The sequence below is a fragment of the Emys orbicularis genome, chromosome 11 (genome assembly GCF_028017835.1).
Source record: "Emys orbicularis isolate rEmyOrb1 chromosome 11, rEmyOrb1.hap1, whole genome shotgun sequence".
NCBI lineage: Eukaryota > Metazoa > Chordata > Testudines > Emydidae > Emys > Emys orbicularis.
This window is the reverse complement of record NC_088693.1, coordinates 9927544-9949351: the sequence shown is the minus strand read 5'-3', so window position 1 is coordinate 9949351 and position 21808 is coordinate 9927544. Positions and strand designations below refer to the sequence as shown.

The window sequence follows — 21808 nt, the reverse complement described above, 5'->3', positions numbered from 1 at the left end:
GAAGCTAGCGTAATCATTTGTTCTGTTCAGTAAAACAAATGGGCCTTCTGTGTGTTTTTAGTAGACTTGTAATAACTAAACCTACAAACATTCCACTGATGTTTTCATTCTATGCCTGGCCCCAGAGTCTCTTTTTAACGTCATTGCTGTATAGAAGCTCAGACGCTCAGCTTCCCTATCTTCTGCGGCCCTGCTGCCTGGCAGGCACTATTCTACTCTCTTGCTGCAGCATTCACCAGTTTAAACAGGGCCCAGCAACACTGATGCCATAAAATCTGCTAGTTCGTTAATCACCAGCAGAACTGAGCACAGATTCAATGCTGCTAACTGTAAAGTCAAGTTTACAGCACCTGAGCGCAATCAGACAGACTCTGCAACTGAGCGAATGAATTAATGAACCCATTACCCCACTGTATCATCTCAGCCATTGAATTAATACTGTATTTACACTTCAGTCTTCACTTACTAAGTGGCTTGATAGGTTTCCCTCTGACTTGTAGACAATTAAGCTGTATACTGACTTTTCCTGCACGGTGTGGTAAAATGTGGACACTGATCCTTGGGACTGCAGCTCAAAGCCAAGGTTTTGTTGTGCTCCATTCAGCATTAATTTTGAATACTCAGCTGGGTCCTGCAAAAAGAAAACAGGCTGTTACATATTTTCTTCATAAGAGAAAAGATCAAGTTCTTCCTGGGGAACTGCAATCCCATTCTGACTTCCAGGAAAGTTGTAGAGACAGATTAATAGGGAGTGGGGGATTAAGGTTAGCTGAAAGCATCCCAGCCTTCTTGGTAAATGGCCTATGTTGACCTATGTGCTTGATGCTAGTCTGCTCAGAGCGACTCCTCCAGGTTTAATACTACCCACTGCTCAGGGCATTCTCTCTGTGCTTGCTGCTACTTCAGGACAGATCTTCCCCTGGGCTTGTTGTGCCACTCAACAAACTCTATAGCAGGGGTAGGCAACCTATGGCTCGCGTGCCGAAGGCGGCACGCAAGCTGATTTTCAGTGGCACTCACACTGCCCGGTTCCTGGCTACCAGACCGGGGGCTCTGCATTTTAATTTAATTTTAAATAAAGCTTCTTAAACATTTTAAAAACCTTATTTACTTTACATACAACAATAGTTTAGTTATATATTATAGACTTATAGAAAGAGACCTTCTAAAAACGTTAAAATGTATTACTGGCACACAAATCCTTAAATTAGAGTGAATAAATGAAGACTCGGCACACCACTTCTGAAAGGTTGCCGACCCCTGCTCTATAGCTACAAAAGAAGATTATGGACAGTTGGTGGCCGATGCGTTACCATGCTGAACACCTAACGAGGCTGCACCCAATGTACTTGGGATCCTGAAAGGAGAGAGAACTAAGCTGCCAGGTTCAAGTTTAAGTAAACCCCCGCCCCTCCTTTTCTTTTATTCTTTCCAGGTAAATACATTTAAAATCTAAAATCCAAATCCCAGCAGTGACTTACTTTGATTTACGTCTAAGCAATGAGAGATGCAGACTGAATGTGGGTTTTTTTCCCCCCCTCCTGCACATGTTCATCCTGGGACAATTATCCTTTATTCCTAGTTATAGGTGAATGCAATTAGCCATCTGTTCATCTTCTGCTTAAATGCAACTCAAAAAGCTCTGTTTAAATTTTGCCACCGAAGACACAGTGCTCTGTCTCCAGAAGGCGGCTCCGTGCCCTCCTCCCAGGCAGGGCTGGCTCAGGGAGTGCAAGGTAACAGCTTTCTGAGTCTCTAAACATATGGGAGTGTGAATGCTTCCTCTTTCAAATGGGAGCCTGCTGAGATGACACCTGAGCTTTCTGTGAATTAGGAAGTCTATGTGGGATGTATTCAATTCAGGAGAATACAAATTTAGGCTAATATTTGCTGCATACATTATTTGAGGTGCCATTACACTCCTACTGCCACTGTCTAAGGGCTTCATCTAAGGCCATGGATGACCCTGGAAAGAATCTCTTTGGTTTCAACAGGGCCGGCTCCAGGCACCAGCCGAGCAAGCTCGTGCTTGGGGCGGCAGATTCTACGGGGTGGCATTCCGCCCAATCCTAGGGTGGCACGGCCGCTTTTTTTGTTTGTTTGTTTTTGTGTTTTTTTATTTTGTTCGCCGATCTGGCCGCCCTGCAGGGGGCGGCGGCGTGGAGGAGGGGAGCGCCCTGCTGGGAGCGGGCTGCGCGCTCCGTCTGCCCCAGCTGGTGCCAGGTCTGTAGCAAGCCCGGCAGAGCAGCCCGCGTCCTTCCCTCCCCGCTGACCGGAGTGGTGCAGAGCCCTCCTGGCAGGCGGCGTGGTGGTCGGGGCCGCGTGACGAGCACCCCGCTGAAGCCCTGGCCACCCCTCTTCTCTCTCTCCCTCCGCTCCCTCCCGCTCCCCCCCGCTAGCCGGGGCATGTCTGCAGTGCAGGGAGTCCCCCTGCACCCTGGCTCTGGCCGCGGTTCAGGTTTTTTTTTTTTTCCTGCTTTGCCGATCCGGCCGCGCCACAGGTTGTTTTTTTTTTTGTTGCTTTGCCATTCTGGCCGCCCCGATTTTTTTTTTTTTTGCTTGGGGTGGCAAAAAAGCCAGAGCCGGCCCTGGGTTTCAATGGACTCTGCATCAGGCCCTTAATCCCAAAATATATTCTTACCTGAAAAGCCCCAATGGGTTGCTGAAATAAGTCTTGGCCTTGGATTTTCACATGAATACTGTCATTTGCCAAATTCAGAACCTGAACGAAACTTTCTTTTGGAACAGGCGAGGGCATAGTGGTTTCCTGATTAAAACAAAATGTGCTAGTTTTACCCTTTATTATAGCTGCTTAATATCATTCAGCTCATAGCTGTAATATTCTGCCTCTCTGCAGCGAGGGTGCTGGTGGGTGCTGCACTGTGAGACAGCTGATCGTAACTCTGATTTAGGAAGAGCTTACTTGGTAGGAACCTCACTGCCTAATCTACCATTCTTTGGAAAGGTGGTCGTCATACCCACCCCCATCAAATACACGAGAGATGATGTGTAGCTGGGATACTTTTCCTGGATAGTTGGAGCCAACCTGATTTTCACATTGTACATTTCCCAAGTGCAGAGGTTTAATTGGATAGTGTATTATCATGTTAGATAACGATAGAATTATAGTGATGTCCATAGGTAGGGTTTTTGAATGCACCCAGCATCAATCTAACTCTGTTCCCATTGACGTCAACAAGTATAACTCCCATTGACTTCAAATGGGAGCAGACTCAGGCATGCTGAGCACTGTGTCTCTATGAGATATTTCTAGATTACATATACAATACCACAATATCAAAGAGCTATTTATATATGTCTTTCTCTATTGACACAGAGAGAGAAACAAACAAACATATATGTACTTAGATCCTTATTGGAAATAATTTGCTAGAAAGAGCTTTTCAGAAGCATCTTGCATTATTTGCACACCTAACGCAAATCAGAACAGTCTGTTTTTAACCAGCCCACCCTACTTTTAGTGACTGCAAAGGCTGCCGTAATGCCTGGTTGGTTCTGATTTTTTTGTCTGATGTTATAAATCAGGTATCTTTGATAGAGATTTTAATGGCAAAAGCTCTTATGGGGTCTGTTTTCTACACAAGGGTGCAATGCCTCATTGGGAAATAACCACACCCTGGGACCAATGCTCAGACAGAACTCTCATTGATTTCAGTGACAGAGTTTTGCATGGCAAAGAAGTACAGAATGGGGAGGAGAAATTAACCCACAAAATCTGATTTCAGTGAGTGGTTTGCTAATGACTTCATGAGAGCAGCAGTAAATAAAAGCCCAACTCTATGGGCCATAGCAAGTTAGGGATTACTCTGTATCAAATATATTTTGATGGATTGGGTCTTTTATCAGTCTCAGTGGAAGTTTTAAAAATTAATTCCTTATTAATTTTTTTAAAAGGAAAAGATCAACCTATGTCTGCAAAATACCTACCATGCTCAGCCTAGAAACAACAAATAGTAGTAACACGTATAACAGACATACAGAAATTGCAAGCGATTAGAAAACACCCAGAAAATAGGACAACCTTGTCAATTACAAATGACTGTAACTAAATAAGTCTGAGTACACTCAAACCCATTATTATTGAAAGCATTATCCATGCAAACAAATCTAATCCTAATGTAATCACATGGAAAGGAACAAAACCATCCCTACTTAAACACAGGCAGGATAAAACATTAGACAGAAGATAGGATACACTACCTATTTGGAATTAGCCACTAGTGTTAATTAGATGTTTGTAAAGCACATTGACATTAGAAAGCACTATATACTATAAACTGATACAGATGATTGGCACATCAGAACGGCAAAGATTAGGAGGTAAGAGAAGCAGACAAGGGGATAAGTATTATTAAAAATAACAGTGTGTTTAATTGTAAAGCATATGTTAATGAAGGAGATCAAGCTGTACAATAGTTACAAGGAGTATTATCCAATAGACATTAATAAAATAGCCCAATGGAAGCTATGTATCTATGTGGATTTGTGTGTATCTCCACATGTGCAACTGCTCTGTACTTACATTTATTTTGATGTCTACAATGGCTGCAGCTGCAAACGCCAGACCTGCAAGGATCATACCTGTTGCCATTTTTCTAATAGGCCTGAAGAGTGAATGGGAGAGATTTCCTTAATAAAAGTGTAATGTAAAATGTGTAATACCATCCCTCAGAGTCAAAGATATTCCAAAGGCATGTATTAAACTGTCCAAACAGGTGGCATTGTGGATGATGTGCTGTTGAAATTGACAATCGTTTAACTTCAAACTATTCTATTATACAGTACAAGACCAGCACTGAGGCCAATTAAAATTGATATGCCATGAAAAAAGCTCTTCGCTTGCAAGTTTCATATTATCTTGTTCTGAGCTCTTCTAGTGGGAATAGATTCTGGCATTATGTTAACTTGTAATGTTGGAAGAAGCACCACAAATGATCTATCTTCAAGTCCTTTTGGGGAAAGACAAAAAAGGAAGCAGGCTATTTAGCTGCAGACTTCAAGAACAAAAATATAGTTCACATCATCAAAACTTCCAACCAGCTGCATCATCTGTGCTGTTATTTCTCATGCAAATACATTTAGAGTCAAATTCAGACCAGGCTTACTGTACTTGGTGTAAACCAAGAGTAACTCCCCTGGAGTCACAGGAGTGATACTGATGTGGAACCAGTTAAAGTGAGATCTGAAGTCAGGTCCAGGCTGAATATTTAAATTAGGGCTAGACCCAAACCAAAACAACTCTGGATGCTTAGGCTATTCAAAATCCAAATGTGGATCCATATCCAAATAATGCAAATGGCCCCAGATCCAAATTTTCTGAATGTTGGGCTGTTGGAACTCCAGCTATGAAGCCAAATTTTCAAGTTTGAGCCCGTCTCTCAGTTAAGTGTAACAAAAAACACTTGTTGGCTCTTTATGCTGTTGTAATAAATGACCCCATTTTGGCCCTGATCCTGCATTAGGATCTAGCAATCCAGACCCCTGCAGCCTTGTGGAGTCCTTTGGGGACCCTGCGTAGCGCTCGCAGATGTAAGTGTAAGACAGGGCGTTGGTTTGTCAGCACCCATGTCTTGGGGAGGGAAAGAGACTGAGTTTAATTCAGAATTATTTTTAGAGGATTATTTTTAGATACAGTATAATACTAAGACGGAGCAGGGTCTGGAGCATGGAGCTTTCTCTGGTCCCTGCTGTGTGGCAGAGCTTTTAATCTGCATGTGAATTTAGGGCTCATGAGTGGAATGGACGAAGAACTGGTTATAATGTGGCTAGATGTCCAGTCAGCTCTGCCAGCGTAAGGCCCTTTGAGGCGGGGTGGAGAAGCGCTGCTCCAGTGTGCGCTCCACAGGACACCATGTCTCAGGAGAATAAAATGCTTCCTTCTCTGAGGCGCGCATGGGGGAGTGTGGCCATGACACCACTCTGGAAGAGGGCACAGCTTCTTGTTCTCACTGCACCTCGCCAGCTCTGCTCACACAAGCAACTTGCTGTCTGAGGGCCTGATCCAAGGGCCACCGAAGTCAATGGAAGACTCCTGAGAACAAGGACTGCTAATGAGTTTAGCTCCCTTCCTCCCCGGAGGGGCCAAAGTGGGGAAAGCCTCAATCAGGCCCTAAAACAGGAGGTCAATTATTTAGAGTAGTGCAAGAGGGTGCAATGAGGAGCTGTGGGATGAAATTAAGAAAGGGAGTGATGAGATTGACTGCTGGGGAAAATTCACTGTCAACGAGATCTGCTAGCGCCTGGGACACTCCTCCAAGGCTCGGGGAATCCCTGTTACACGAGACAGTTACATTGGACTAGACAAAGCCCTACTGAACGCTCAGTTGGGAACAATCCTGCACCCTCAGTAGGGAACAACCCCCTGGTGTGGAACTGGAAGAGCTGACCTAATTGCTCTTTTCCCTCTGTAACGTCCATGGACTATGTGTTGGCTTGGTGATGTTGACAAATGCAGGACAGAAGGCTAAGTTAGAAGCAAGAATAGGTTGCGGAATGAATGGAAGCTCAGGTGTCTTGTCCACCCAATCTCGTATAAACTTTTTTTTTGGGGGGGGGGGGGGAGAAGAGGGAAGCTGCAAAGGAATAAAAATTTGGCAGTATGCACTGCCCCAAATACTTACGTGAAATTAAATCTGCACATGTTGATCAGGGGGTAGACGCCAAAGTCAAAAATTGGAATGAAGATCAGAATCAGGAGTGGGTTCAAGAACTGCAGCACCAATGGATGGGAGAGATTAGGCAATACAAAGCGATTTACAGTAATTAAACTCATAAAGCAGAAATAATTCCATTATAGGAATGACGCAAATAAACACTCAAAAATATAATCATACTTTGCACTTCAATAGCTTCCTCCATTTAAGGTTCACAGACATGAATATATTCATCCTTACAACACCCCTAGGAGGTGAATAAGTGTTCTGAGCCCAGTATTACCAATGGGGAAACTGAGGCACTACATTTTTAAAGTGCACAAAAAAATGCATTAATAACAGAGATGGGAGAATTTCCAAAGGCTCAGAGCTCTGATTAGGGAATCAACCCAATAACTCAGATGTTTAATCAACAATGATGCTCAAATCTTGGATCTTCATTATAGGGTTAAAAATCTCATGAGAACAGACTCTTTTTGTGAGATTTCCAACACAGGCTGTTTCCAGTCTGCTCAGAAGTCTCATGGGAGCAGCTTTTCTCCTGGGACATCTGTGTGCGTGCTGCCAAATAGCAGTGGAAATACAGGGAAATGAATAATGGCTGTGGGGAACAAACATCAAGGAACGTTCAGCTTGAGTTTTGAGTGAAGATTGCAGGGAAGAGGTGACTTTGAATTTCTCTGAAGCAGTACAGCCATCCCTAGAGAGCACACAAGTGCTGTAATCAACTGTGATTACACTGCACAGTCCTGGAGCCTTAAAATTCCACCTTCCCTGCAGGAAAGGACAGAGAATTTCTCTTTCCGGTGATGCTGAGCACAGCCCAGGGACCAGAAGAAAGGAGAGGTGGCTTGTGCCTCTTCTATGCAGGGGCTGCTGCGGGCTGGTTCCACCATCAGTGCATGTTGGAGCAGCTTAGAGGCCCACCCTAATTTGTACCCTGGCTGCAAAGACCCTAAGGAACCATTATGACGACAGAGAACAGTCAGGGAAGAGAAAAGCCGTGGCTGCACTCCTCCAAACCCCAATCCTAGCCCACACTGACATGCCCTTGACACATTTCCTGCATTGGAAATTCCTGGGCCGGGGGGTGGGATTAAGCTGGCTGTGCCACTCTGCACCGGTTAGCAAAACCCTCTGTGCTCACCCGTATTATGCCAGCATAACGTGGCTGCAGCACAATCATTTGGTCTTGCCTCAGAGCAGGACGCTGGACTAGATGACCTCTTGAGGTCCCTTTCAGCCCTATGTTCCTATGATTCTAGGAATTCCCTCTGAAGTCCCTTGTTTTACAGGAACTCACTGCTAGTCAACAGAATTCACCTGCAGAGTAGGAAATCCCCTGCAGCACTAGGGGGAGTTTTAAGGCCAGAGGACTATGTTTCACAAAATACATAGCAAAATTAAGGAGTTGATCCTGCACCATTAAAGTCAGTAGGAATTTTGCCATTGTCTTTAATAAGAGCAGGACTGGGCTGTGAGTGTAGAGTGAAATATGAATAAGAAAGACAACACATTTACAAGGACCGTGCAATTTGCCCTATGGGTTCTTTTACCTGCATTTGGTCTGGCTGAAAGACTATTCCTCCCTGAAATAAACAGACATTCAAACTGATTAGTCAATACAACATAATACCATGTCTATTGCTCTCAGCTAAGCAAACCGCCCACAATATAGACCTCGGTAGCTGAACTGTCTTCTTGGGTGCTTTACCTTTGCCTAGGGAGGTTGTGGAATCTCCATCTCTGGAGATATTTAAGAGTAGGTTAGATAAATGTCTATCAGGGATGGTCTAGACAGTCTTTGGTCCTGCCATGCGGGCAGGGGACTGGACTCGATGACCTCTTGAGGTCCCTTCCAGTCCTAGAATCTATGAATCTATGAATCTATGAGTGGTGGATGCTGTGTTCTCCCTGCCATTTCTCTTCTAAGGATGTGGTATTTGAACTGAGTCCTTTGCAGAAGGAACATAAATCCCTGGAGAGAGGACAACTGGGGGAGATCCGATCCCTGGAAATGTTTTGATAACACTAGAAGTTACTGCCCCAGATTTGATCAGCCCTAAACTTGGTAGGGAAAGAAGAATGGGTATTTTGGAATCCAGATTGGGATCCAAATGTTGAGCTTCCCCTCTACATCCATAATGGGATGAACCAAAACTCTGCAACATAATGCTCCCAAACTCTGGGCAGCTTCAAAATCTGGTTGTGGGATTGTTTTACTTAAGCCCATTTCTGGACAGTGCCTGCCATTTGGCACAACTGTAACCCACACCCACTCAACATGGTGCTCTGTCCCCCTCTCCTGGTGGTAGAACCCTAGTTCTAAAAGCATGAGCCTCTAACTCTGTTAGCCAAGGCTGAATCAGGCTCAACTACCTGGCTATGAGGCCCCTATGCCATTGGCAGGGATAGAACGCTGCACTGAGGGGGGGGTGGGCTGTACAACCTAGTACTCCAAAAATTACTCTTTGGAAATATTTTTAGGAGTGAGGGATATGAATAAGTGCCTGAAAGGGATAGCTTGGCAGTCTCCAGAGAGGAGGAAGTATGCATTTCACCAGCGGCAGGTGTTTCTCTGAGCACAAAAAGCAAACATATTTTCAGTCAGAATGACTTTCCTTTTAGATTAAGAGACGAAAACCCCCCAAGAAAGAACAAAAGTAAAATCTCCATGAAAGAACACTGCACACTTTTGTCTCCTCTCTGAGAGTCTGCACTGAGTCGAGTGCAAAATGGCTGCCTGTCTCTGCAGACAGCAGAATCTGGGAGAGTTACAATTGCAGTGCACAACAGTTACAAAGCTAAATACGCCGTGGCAGGGAAATACCCACTCCTCCCATCAGTTTGTATACAGTGTGCTAATTTGGCATTAGTAAATAAGAGTGTACATATTTCAGCTCACACAGGAACAGATTTGACTTTCCTTTCTCCTGTTAATGCTCACTCCCTACTGAAGGAGAACGCTTGACTGAGAAAGCAAGGGGGATTTTACAAAGAGAAATGCCAGGAGGCCTTAAAGAGACAGTTTGCCCTTGATGTGCACAGAGGAAGTGGGATAGGTTGATACATGAGCCAAAAATCCATAGGAACTGTTGGGACAAAATGCTAAGAACAGTTTTGTTTTCAGCCAGAGAGTGTTTAGTAAAGGAGTTCTGTCGATTCTTAGATGTTTCATTAATGTATCACTAAACACACAGACTACAATGTTTCTAGTTACCAGTCACAAGGGCTGTGTGAACTTTTATTGACTTTCCTTTCACAGTATAAAATACAGAGTTGCAATCTTTTCATGCCTCGCTTGGATTAATTACCCTAACAAGTGACAAATGCCATGGGCCCAATCTTCAAATGTGAGTGATATAACAGGACTCACACTTTGGAGATTAAATCCGAATTTACACAAAGAAAATGGCCATTTACATGCCTAAGTACTGATCTGAGTGTCCACATGTAAGATCTGGATGGCCTATTAAGACACACATGCAGTGCTTAATTTGTGCCAGGACTTGCTCGGGCTGAGTCCCTGCACCTCTTGGTTTAGCAGTTCATAGCCCCGACCCCTCTGGGCTTTCTGTATCAGGTGTGAAAGTAAAAAAACTGTTTGAGCTCTGGCACCTAATTGCTTGATCCCCAGCACCTCTTTCATTACAAATTAAACACTGCATACACTTCTGTAAATGGGGCCCTGTATGAAAAAATCCTTACCCAGCCGGTTTACACACATTTATACTTGACTGCATGCTGTTCCATTGGCAATTTACATCTATTACATTTATTAACTAATAGATCCTCACAACATCCCCACATTTTACACCTGAGGGAGAGAAGTTAAGTGACTTGCTCAAGGTCACAGAAGTAGAACTCAAGTAGTCCTAGCTCGCAGGGCTGGGCTTAGTTTACTAGGCCTCACTTCTTTCCATAATGTTTCATGATCATTATGAATTCTGGTATGTACATCTACAACATTTTTTCTAATCCATAAAAGTGCAACTCTTACGAGGTTGTAAAGCAGCAGGTTTAACTATTGTGAACAATTAATTTCAAAAAGCCAGGGTTACTACTAGTTTTATAATCCCTAGTAATCTTAAGTACTTACAAAGTCTGCATTCATTTTAGTAGCTTGCAGAGTCCATCTAGATCCCTAAGGACAAAACAGACCATTGTAAGAACCCTGGTGTGCTCTGAGGGATGGGAGAATAAGGGAACAGAGGAGAAGTGAGTGCTGGAAGGGCTTGACTTCTCTTCCTCTTCCTTCAGTCATTCTCCCAGTATCTCTTCTGCTTGTTTCTCCCACCTCTGCTTCCCTTCTCTCTCAGCCCTCATTTTCTTCTGTTTATAGGCATGGCACCTTCTTTCCAACCACCTCTGGCACTTGTTGAGATGAGTTCCTGTCTGCATCCTGTAAAACTTGCCCATACCGGTATTGCCCTGGCCTCTTCTTTTGTCATTCAGTGTTGCACGCATTCTAAAACAATATGCATTTCCTCACCTTTTGGGGGCGAAGCCAGACTTTGAGGCACCTGCTCCCCTACTTGGTGTAAACTTTGCTTGTGCCAATCAGAAACGAACACAAACAGGTTTTGGGCCCCGTCCCCTATGACACTTCTATGATGTCATAGTTGGTACTTTATGGGCCTGCCTGCCATGTGCAGGCAGGGAGAGGAGAAAGAAAAACGAATCCTGTGTATCCTGTGTACACCCGTAACCGAGCCTGATCACCTCGAAGCCTCTCTCTCAGCTCACGTGTTTCAAACAGAGTTTCTATGTTTGCCGGTCGTTATGCGTTGGTTTGTATTTGTAAGTATCAGTTATTACTGATTGCTGCATCTTTGTTTATAAATATTGTTAGTAGATATTTTAGTCATTGTGTGTTTTAAGTTTCATTAACTCTGTTAGCTAATCAAACGCTGCTCCCTTACCCCTTGTAATTATCCCCAATAAAACTTTAAATTGATTAATTTTAGTTGTGTGTGTGTCTGCAGTTTGCATCGTGACCCATACTCTCCTTGCATCCCTTACCAATATAGTCTATTGCCACGTGCAGCCTGGTAAATAACAGGCCTGCATTTTCTTTCGCCCCTGCGTGCCCGTGGCAATCCACAGCACCCACCCCATTCTAGAAACCAAGCAGGAGATTGAAGGCCAGATGACCATGAATGGCAGGTGCTGCCTCATCAAGGCAAGCGGATATCTAGTGGGAAGATGAGACCTCTGATGCCCTCAGTGCACTGTGATTTCCAGGGAGTTACCCCAGATTTACACTGGCATGACCAAGATCAGAATCTGGCACAATAAACATGTCTGTGATTTGTTATACTTTACCTGTTGATCAAAGAGAGCCCAGAACATTGGCAGTGGGATAAACAGGAAGAGAACTCGTGTCACCATTTTAATCTCATTGATCAGTTGCTTCTATTAAGAGAAAAAAGCAGAAAGATAAAATGGAGGTGGAACAGCTAACAACAATTTCCGTCCCCATGTGTGAAGGTCCCTAATTAACTCCAAGGAATGGTGTGTCAAATATTTATCATACTTATACATGCTACTTTCGCTATTTGCATTACAGAGAGCCTAGAATCTCCAGTCCCATTGTACATACACAGAGGTAGACATGGTCCAGGTCCTAAGGAATTTACAATTTAGGAAGGCAAGTAATAAAGAGAGGCTGGGGGGAGAGACAACCAAATATATACAGTATTTATATACATAGGCCCTATGAGATACTCATGTACTGGAGATGCTGTGTAGTGCTCAGTGCAGCTTGGCTTTTTTAGTGCTGCATTTGTTTTACATCTTGAAGTTCACTAATGTTAATTAATTTCAGTGTAAGGGGAAATTTCAGTGTTAATTTCAGTGTACGGGAAAATTCATCTGTACTGGCGATTGCTCAAAGGCTCAGACACACAGCTTGACTCAAGGTGTCCCTTTAAGGCTACCTTATTACAGCTCAAGAACCCAAGACACCACCCAGCCCATGCCAGATCAAAGAACCAGACACTCAGTCACTTACATGTAAGTCATCACTTACTGAGTATTTTTCTGATGCCCAATCTAGCCAGTGCTCCCTCTTTGGAATCTGTTTGGAGTGATTTTTCAGCCGGTTTGTAATAGCAAACTAGAGGGAAGAACAAATGAATAACAGGGGTAACTTATGTGTATGTCAACCAGTTAGACCATCTCCCTTATCCCATCTTTCATGCCCCCTGTCCATGTAGAATTTCCAGATCAAAACTACCCCCATCATTCTCAAACCTCCAAGGAATGGTCTATGCAGCCACAGAAACTATGCAATCTTGTTTTCTCTGCTCTGTGCCTCTATGTTCCTAGGAGTCTGCTGCCTTTTTGCCAGGCAAAGTTAATGCTTCATGTTACACAGGAGACACACACAGTGTGCTCTCTCTCTCCCCCCATGGAGATTTTTCTAGCTTTGCAGTTTTTCTAAATCAAACTGATATGGTTGTCCTTTGCATGTGGAAACATAACACATGAAGTCAAGTATCAGAGGGGTAGCCGTGTTAGTCTGAATCTGTAAAAAGCAACAGAGGGTCCTGTGGCACCTTTAAGACTAACAGAAGTATTGGGAGCATAAGCTTTCATGGGTAAGAACCTCACTTCTTCACTTGCATCTGAAGAAGTGAGGTTCTTACCCACGAAAGCTTATGCTCCCAATACTTCTGTTAGTCTTAAAGGTGCCACAGGACCCTCTGTTGCTTATAACACATGAAGTCACTCAATATTTTTCTGACCTCAAAATATCTACCTGCATCTTCCTACACTCCCTCCCCTCAAAGCTCACTCCAGCCCCAGATCTGCCCTTCTCCTCAATATTACACATTTGGGTATTATCCCTCTTCATGTCCTGCTCCCATCCATTGGCTCTCCCACCAAACAACCCTCTGAATCCCTTCCTCTTTTTAACTATCACTGTATTTCCCCCCCGCCCCGACCTCTTTACTTTGGGACCGGTCCTGGGAGTCTCTGGCATCTCCTGAGGGATGCTCACAACTGAAGTCAGTGGGAATTGAGGGGTTACAGGATAAGCTCTTTGTGAGTGATTCTCTCAGGGACTCCTCTTTTGATGCTGGTCTGATTAAGAGGATCAGCTACATCCTATTCTTATCTCTCAAAGGCAAAGGTGACACCAGCCACCAAGATCATTTCCTACTTGTTTTAAAACCAGTCACAGGAAAAATCTTCTTATTTGAAATTCATTAACATCACTTCATTTATTTTTCTTTTCTAAAAAGCACAGTTTAAATTGACCACTGGCAGGAAGGAATAAATGCCTCATTATTTACAACAACTTCACAGCCAGAGGCTATGTCTACACTATAGACCTTACAGTGGCACCGCTGTAGTGCTGCAGCGGTGCCGCTGTAAGGTCCCCTGAGGAGCCGCTCGATGTCGATGGGAGAGAGCTCTCCGGTCTGAAAAATTAAACCACCCCCCAATGAGCGGCGCAAGAGTGTCTCCCGCCGACATAGCGCGGTCCACACCGGTGCTTCTGTCGGTGTAACTTATGTCGGGCGGGGGTGTGGTTTTTTTCACACCCCTGACCAACAAAAGTGCTAGTGAAGACATAGCCAGAATTTTCATTCCTCTGTTTTCCTGCAGGCCAGTTTGTAGATTAATACTGTTGTCCCTTTCTCTGATTTCAGGGCCTTGCAGCTTGGTTTCCCATTGGAGGACAAGTGGGTATTTTCTACGTGTGATTTGTTTATTTACACTGTCTACACCAGTCCTTGAGAAACCAATGGCCTGTTCCCAGGAATCAACTCTGGCTCAAGCATTGACTCCAGTTAGAGAGATTAAGGCAGACGGAAAATGCTTGCTGTTTGTAACAACTCCCCCAGATAGAAACTATATGGCAAAACTAACAACAATCCAGTATTTCTTCAAAGACTGTACACAGCTTGCATGCCAGGAAAAAGGACTAGTGAACCTATGCGTTACAGTGCACTGGTGACGCCCACCATAACAATACCAAGCTGAGCTTGGTTAGTGGGCACGTGTACTGCTGCTCTCTGCTGAACTCATCAACTTTGGAAAAGTTACAGGACAGCAAAAAAGAAAAATGAACCTGTGATTCGGCCACTCTGTGACTTTTCAGAGTTTCCTCTCAGAGAGCGTAAGGGTCAGATTCTACCATTCTCACTCTGCAAGTCACCCCGCTGACCTCAGGAGAACGCCTTGTGGAGTAAGGCACCATTCAGCATGAGGAAGGGTGTCAAGATCTGTCCCCAAATGAGTTTCCCTTCCTCACATCTCATCAGTGGCACCACCAAGAGCAAAACCCAGGTGTTCCTGGCTCCCTGCTATCTCCAGATTACATTATTATATAAAAAAAGATACAAAACTTACCCCAATGAACATGTGCTTTTACAATGCTACAACCTGTGAACTGTGCATGAAAATGATGGGACAGAAACAAGCTCACCGCAATGCACTGGCAAACTTCGAGTAAGATGTTCCCTCGCGGCGGAGTTTTTTTGTACATTCCACTTCCAGCAATAAACACAACTGTAAAACATTAAAATCCAAATCTGGAATTCTTCCCGGTGCCATATGGCTGTGGGCCTCCTCCTGAGCAGAGAACTCCCAGTGACTTCAACAGGAGTTGCACTTGCAGCAGGATTGGGCCCAGGGTGTATGTAGCATAAAACAAACATATAAGCATCCATGCACCATCCCCCCCATCCCCCCCCCCCCCGACTGTGAGTATAATGTGTCATTTACATGTATTCAGTGGCACACACTGTATATAGGGAGATTTTCAAGGGCTCACAGGGCAGTTTGGCACCTAATCCCCCTTGGAGATCAATGGGGCACCTAACTCCTATGCGAGCCTTTGAAAAGAAACCCCACTTTCCATGGTCTGAGGCAAAATTATAAACAGCCATGAACTAGGCAGGCCATTCATTCAGTTTTAAACCGGACAGTCCTCTCTATGGTTGGTTTGTTGCCCGTCCAGTACTGAGATAAAACTGGACGTAGTTTTGTCCAGTATCAAATGGGGGACACCATTTTGAAAAGCACGTTGCTCCGCCGCCACCAGCATCTGCGTGAGAGGTCACCCTGGCAGGGGTGGAGCAGCCTGCTCTTCAAAATGGCATCCACATGGTGCATAGACAGCCCATGCCACTCCTGGAAGTACCGGAATGTCCGGTATTCTGAGAATGCAAGAGTGGTCACTCTACCCTAAACCGGGGGTTGCAATCTGAAACTCGATCCAGATCTAAATGTTGCATTTGGCCCTTATCTGCAAAACAGGCTGGGCCAAAAAAACCCTACCATTTATGAACACCTAGAACTTTGGCGAGTGGAATCCAGATGCAAGACTGCATCCAAATTTTGCATCTCAAGTCCATTTCTAGCATTATCAGTCAATCCAAGTTGTTTTTTCATAGATTCCAAGGCTGGAAGAGAACACTGTGATCATCTAGTCTGACCTCCTATATAACACAGGCCATTGAATGTCCCCAATATAATTCCTAGAGCAGATCTTTTAAAAAAAACATCCAATCTGGATTTAAAACATCCAATCTGGATTTAAAAATCATCAGTGATGCAGAATCCACTACGACCCCTGGTAAAATTGTTCCATGGTTGCTCACTGGAGTTCACAGAGATCAGCTCTGAGTATGATGGGATGGACAATTTGAAAGATCTTTCCCTGCCAAATCATTCTCCCCAAGCACAAGATATATGCACAGCAGATCAGGCTTCCTAAAGTGTTTGCCTGAGATGGGGATATTCAGGATGAAGTATCTCAAATACCAGGATTACCTTAATTACCTACATTGGCAAAATGCTGACAATTTTAATGGTGAGATGTTCTCCCTTTTACAGATGTGTAAAATGAAGCACAGAAATGGCTAAAACCCTAAAAGACTTGCGCAGAGTCACAGATTGTGAAACCGAACCCAGGGAGTCTTCATTTCTAATCCCCTGCTCTAGCCACTAGACACATGTAGTGCAGTGCGGCAGGGGGTTAAAGTAGATGACCGTTGTGGTCCCTTCTTACCCTATGGTTCTATGATTTCCAGCTTTCCATTGTAATGAGTTTATATTCAGTGTCCTAACATGTTACATCTGGACCCCATTTATTTTGACATTCATTCAGCATGCTATGAATGCTGTAGGAGAACCACAGCAGAAAATAGATTTATAGTCAATTTGTGCAATGAAATTGTGCAATATTTGCAAGTCAGTTTTCCCCAGCTATCGATACCCTGCTAGAAATACTTGTCATATACTTGTGTAGGAAAAATCCGGTAGTCTCTTAAACTGATAGGAACAAACCCTGTGGGAAAATGGGACGCTTCTCAGAGCCAGTGACCATGCACTTTTTGAACTCAATTGCTGTAACATTAATCGTTGGCTCATTATCTTTTTCTAGTGCCCTATTCTGTCCTCTTTGCTGGAGGCTCTCCAGAAAGATGCCATGTTCATTATCTCTGGAAGAGTGAATTTCCAGGTCACTGATGTTACAGCTAAGCCAATATTTTTTGAAAACTGCATGATCTCTTGGACTGTTAATTAAACTAACAATCTGAAAGAGAACTCACACAATACCGTGACGAAAACTCTTGAGTGCGGCATAATAAGGGGAATGAATGGGACTTGTTCTCAACAGTAGTTAACAATTTTAATAGAGAAACAAACAAGTCGGTGTTTCTATTGGTCACTGAGGAATGGCAACAGAAACGCAGCCAGCATTTGCTATTTTATAAGGCCTGTAAGAGGACTATGTTGGCAATAGGATGATGGGGCTAAAGTGTTAGATTTGGGAAGCTGTGTAATTACAGACAGTGCCTGAGACTGAGGAATAGGAATGTACAGTATTATTACTGTAACATAATAGGCTATAACAGTAATTGCACGGGCAAGTACAGCCAACCAAAGCAAGGCAGTTGCTCTAGTCTCAGTTAATCCCCCGTGGGAATCTCTGGATAGTGAGTAGGTCATGAAGCAAACATTGGATACAAAGTTGAGATGGCCCTGAGCTGCAAACTGTGTGAGTTTGAGGTAGAAGCACTATGATAAGCTTCCATCCCACACATTGGGGAGCCTATTGTGACAGATATGGTAATTTCCTGAAATATGTTTGGACTATCTTACTATACTATGTGTATGTATCGTTGTGGGCCAGAGATTGTATGTAGTTCCCTGTGGGAGGGTGACCACAGCCCCTCCAGGAACTAAGAACGGTGTGTGTGGTGGGGGGTTGGCACATCCCCAAAGACGTCCCACCACCTGGAGAGGCTCGCATATACTGGTTCAGATTGGATTCTCCAACAGACAAAGAAAGCACCTTTAGATAAACAGCCTGAGTTTAAACTAACTCAGAGCTTTCTTTTGGATCCAGCAGACAGACAAGACCTTCTGTCCAAGGAGGGCCCCAATCCTTCTTGGGAAGGGTTGGAAGAACTTTGGCCTACAGAGACCCCATAAGACTGATGGGTGACCTCTGGTAAGCTTTTAGCATGCATCTAGAAACTCTTTTTATATCTATGTTTTCGCTGAAATGCTTTCACCTCAAGAATAAATGTGCTTGCTTAGAAAGAGCTAAGTGCTAACTTATAACAGCTGGCAATTCCACTGTTCATAGATTTCAGAAAGAAAGAAAGAAAAGTATAGACACCAGGCTGTTTAGGCAGTCTGGCTTGCTGGAGATATCTCAGTGTAGGCAGGGAACTGTGCAACCTGGAAAAACCCCAGCCAGGAGGGAGAGACTGGTGACAGCTGAGGAGTCAGCAGCCTAGAGTGAGTGCCCTTGGTGGACCACGAGGGGGAAATCCAGGTGCAATTGTCCTGAACTGAGAGACCTAGGACTGCAAATTGCGGAGGCCCCAGAGGCCAAACTTGCTCAAGGACAAAGTTGCAAACCACCGCACTGGGACATTTGCTTTGCAGCCTCTCGAAGCAGAATCGTGTGAGGCCATCATATTGTGAGACACACCTCCCAGCATCAGCAGATAAGTGTCACAACCTGGCACATGCTGCAGAAAGGCCATGATGTGACAGCCGCTAACCTGAACTGCCATCTTATAGGACATAGCCAGGCCCATCCTGTGAAAGTGACAACAGGTGGCAAGGCAACCCCTTGCATAGGGGGATCAGAGGAACAGAAGGAGATGTGGATTGTCCTGCCAGTGGGGTTCGGGGGGGGAGGGGGTTCGACACTTCATTTGTTCTCTGTGCAGCGGGGGAGGAGAGGTGTACTGGGCGGTGAGAGTGGACAGCAACACTCAAAGCCTCCTGACTGGAACATTCTAAACATTGTGATTGTTTCCACTTACCCAGGGCTATAACCATGAGTGCTGCTGGGACACCGAAAGCCAAGGCATAGCAATCTCCTCCGAAGCATTTCACATCCCCTAAAAGATAACATCATAAATGCATCTCATTTCACCATGTTTAAATTCAACCCCTGCTCCCCACCCTGACGCCTCCACGGCGACCTCTGCCGAAGCAGTCGCCTCTCTCAGCTCTCCGCTTGTGCAGCGGGTTTTGACATTGTGCACCCAACCCACTTAAAGCAAGCGCCCTGGGGCTCCACTGATGGTGGCAGTTTGGAAGCAGGGCTGGCACAGCAGCCTCTTCCAACTACAGCAACGGTGAAAGGGGCCAGTCCTAACCACGGTACTGTGATGAGCAGTAACAGATGCTGCCTGGGGCAGAGGGTGCTACCACTTAAAGCAGTGAGTAGCAGCAGGGTACGTGGAAGCAGGGGAGGGCCCCCTGAGTGGGTAAGAAAAGCCCTACATAAAATAAACTGATCATTTTAAATTTATTTTAATAGGCCTGGGTAATCAGTACAGTGGTTCTCCACCATTTGGGGGCATCTTATCTCACTTCTATCACTGTAATCAGGAGTAGCAAGGGTGAAGCCATTGGTACACCAGGGTAAGTGAGATCACAGAATCAGACCCTAAGCTTTCAGCGGTATGAACCAACTCCCTCTGTATCCTATTGACTTGTGTCCCCCCTGGCCCCAAGGGAAATAGCCTGCTCCAAACCCCAGTCCTGTGATAACTCATAATGAAAGTAGCATTGTGAGAATGGGGATTGGAGCAGTTCAAGCTACAGTAGAGTGTGGGAACATAGCACAGGGTTGTACCATGACCCAGCACAGCTCCATTCCTGTGGGTGCCTGCAGAGCCAGTCCCAAACGAGATCCAGTAGTATGGTCTGCACACCAGTGGTTAGAAACTACTGCTATTCATACACTCGATAGTAGTAAATAAATGTGGTTTAAAAACCCACATAGCTAAAGCAAAACAGGAAACCATCCAGCAAAACAGGAAACCATCCAGCAAAACCTCCGGTCATTACTGTGTATTATTCATATATTATTTCAGTTTCAGAGTCGTGTGTGTCTATCATTTATCTGGCCACTTTCCAAAGAATTAGCTGAAATCCAATAAACCAAACAATGACACTCTAACATGTACATTTAACTTGTGACATACAGCATGGGCAGAAACGGTTGGATTTTGCCATCTAAATCCACATGCGCCACATGAAGCTGCCAAGTTTCAAAGGAATTGCTTCTCTCTCCTCTCCAGGAATCGCAGAAAATTATTTAAAAACCTACACCTCCCTTTCCACTCTCACCCTCCAGTTTGGTTTGATGTTCCACTGCACTGACATAGAGTAAAAGTTTTAAGAGAACTGGATTTTCATCCACCAACAGAACAAATTTAGCAACAGCCTCTTAGCACCGAATTGTTGACATGGGTGAGAGAGAGAGAGTTGTAGTTTGTGTTTTGCTGTGTGCTTTGGCACAAATATAGTGGACACACACACCTCTAGCTCCAGGAAACAAGCAGGATATTAAAATAATCACTCAGAAGAAAACCTTCTGGAAGATGTCAGAAAAAAATGCTATTGAATGTGCCAGGTACCTCAGTTTATGGGACACTGCCCTCTTCTCTGTATGTTTGGATATTTATAGATACGGCCCTACCAAATTCACGGTCCCATTTTGGTCAATTTCACGGTCATAGGATTTTAAAAATAGTAAATTTCATGATTTCAGCTATTTAAAATCTGAAATTTCATGGTGTAATTGTAGGAGTCCTGACCCAAAAGGCATTGTGTGTGTGTGTGGGGGGGGTGTCGCAGGATTGTTGTAGTGGGGGGTTGCGGTACTGCTACCCTTACTTCTGCACTGCTGCCGGCGGCAGCGCTGCCTTCAGAGCTGCTGGCCGGGAGCTCAGCTCTGAAGATAGAGCCACCACCACCAGCAGTGCAGAAGTAAGGATGGCATGGTACGGTATTGCCCCCCTTACTTCTGTGCTGCTGCCTGCAGAGCTGGGCCCTCAGTCAGCAGCCGCCACTCTCCGGCTGCCCACCTCTGAAGGCAGCAGTGCAGAAGTAAAGGATGGCATGGTATGGTATTGCCCCCCTTACTTCTGCGCGTGCTGCCTTCAGAGCTGGGCACCCGGCCAACAGCCACCGCTGTCTAGCTGCCCAGCTCTGAAGGCAGTGCAGAAGTAAGGGTGGCAATACCGTAAATACCCCCGTAAAATAACCTCGTGACCCCCCCTTTTAGGTCAGGACCCCCCATTTGAGAAACGCTGGTCTCCCCTGTGAAATCTGTACAGTATAGGGTAAAAGCACACAAAAGACCAGATTTCACGGTCCGTGAGGTGTTTTTCATGGCTGTGAATTTGGTAGGGCCCTATGTATAGAGTGCCAATCACTGAGGTGTTCGGGCACTGAAATACAATGAAGTAAGTGCTGCAAGACTCAGAACAAAAATGGGTTCTGCACAATGGGTGGAATGCAAAAATAGGCCTTAAGTGGGGCATAGGCCATGTGCGGGTCCTCAAAACAAGCCACTCTAGGCCATGATCTGCAACCTGATCCATGCAGGTTGAGCCTTATTCCTGTCTGGAGTCCCACTGAAGCGAGTGGGGCTCTGTATGAGAGCAGGGGTCAGTTTGCAGAATTGGAGCCCTAGGCAGCACTGCTAAAGTAACCCAGAATTAAAGGCTGGGAGTAGGGTCAGATCAATCATTATCAATATGTTATCTATGGGCTGCAGAATATGCCAATCCCACATTAGTAGGGAGATGGGCCTGATGGGTCTTCTCCATCTCTAAATTTTTGATTCTGTGACT

At 44.8% G+C, this 21808-nt stretch overlaps 1 protein-coding gene across 1 annotated transcript in view; it reads right to left on the bottom strand.

The window, feature by feature from the left end:
* SLC15A2 (solute carrier family 15 member 2) overlaps nt 1-21808 on the bottom strand; it is a 55225-nt gene that overhangs the window by 15185 nt on the left and 18232 nt on the right. The window contains exons 7-16 of the mRNA XM_065413486.1: nt 18980-19057; nt 15115-15197; nt 12706-12792; nt 12000-12089; nt 10774-10818; nt 8231-8263; nt 6642-6730; nt 4544-4625; nt 2642-2767; nt 467-631 (exon numbers count right to left, since the gene is read on the bottom strand). Of these exons, the coding sequence (XP_065269558.1) occupies nt 467-631; nt 2642-2767; nt 4544-4625; nt 6642-6730; nt 8231-8263; nt 10774-10818; nt 12000-12089; nt 12706-12792; nt 15115-15197; nt 18980-19057 (878 nt within the window). The remainder of the gene's footprint in view (nt 1-466; nt 632-2641; nt 2768-4543; nt 4626-6641; nt 6731-8230; nt 8264-10773; nt 10819-11999; nt 12090-12705; nt 12793-15114; nt 15198-18979; nt 19058-21808) is intronic.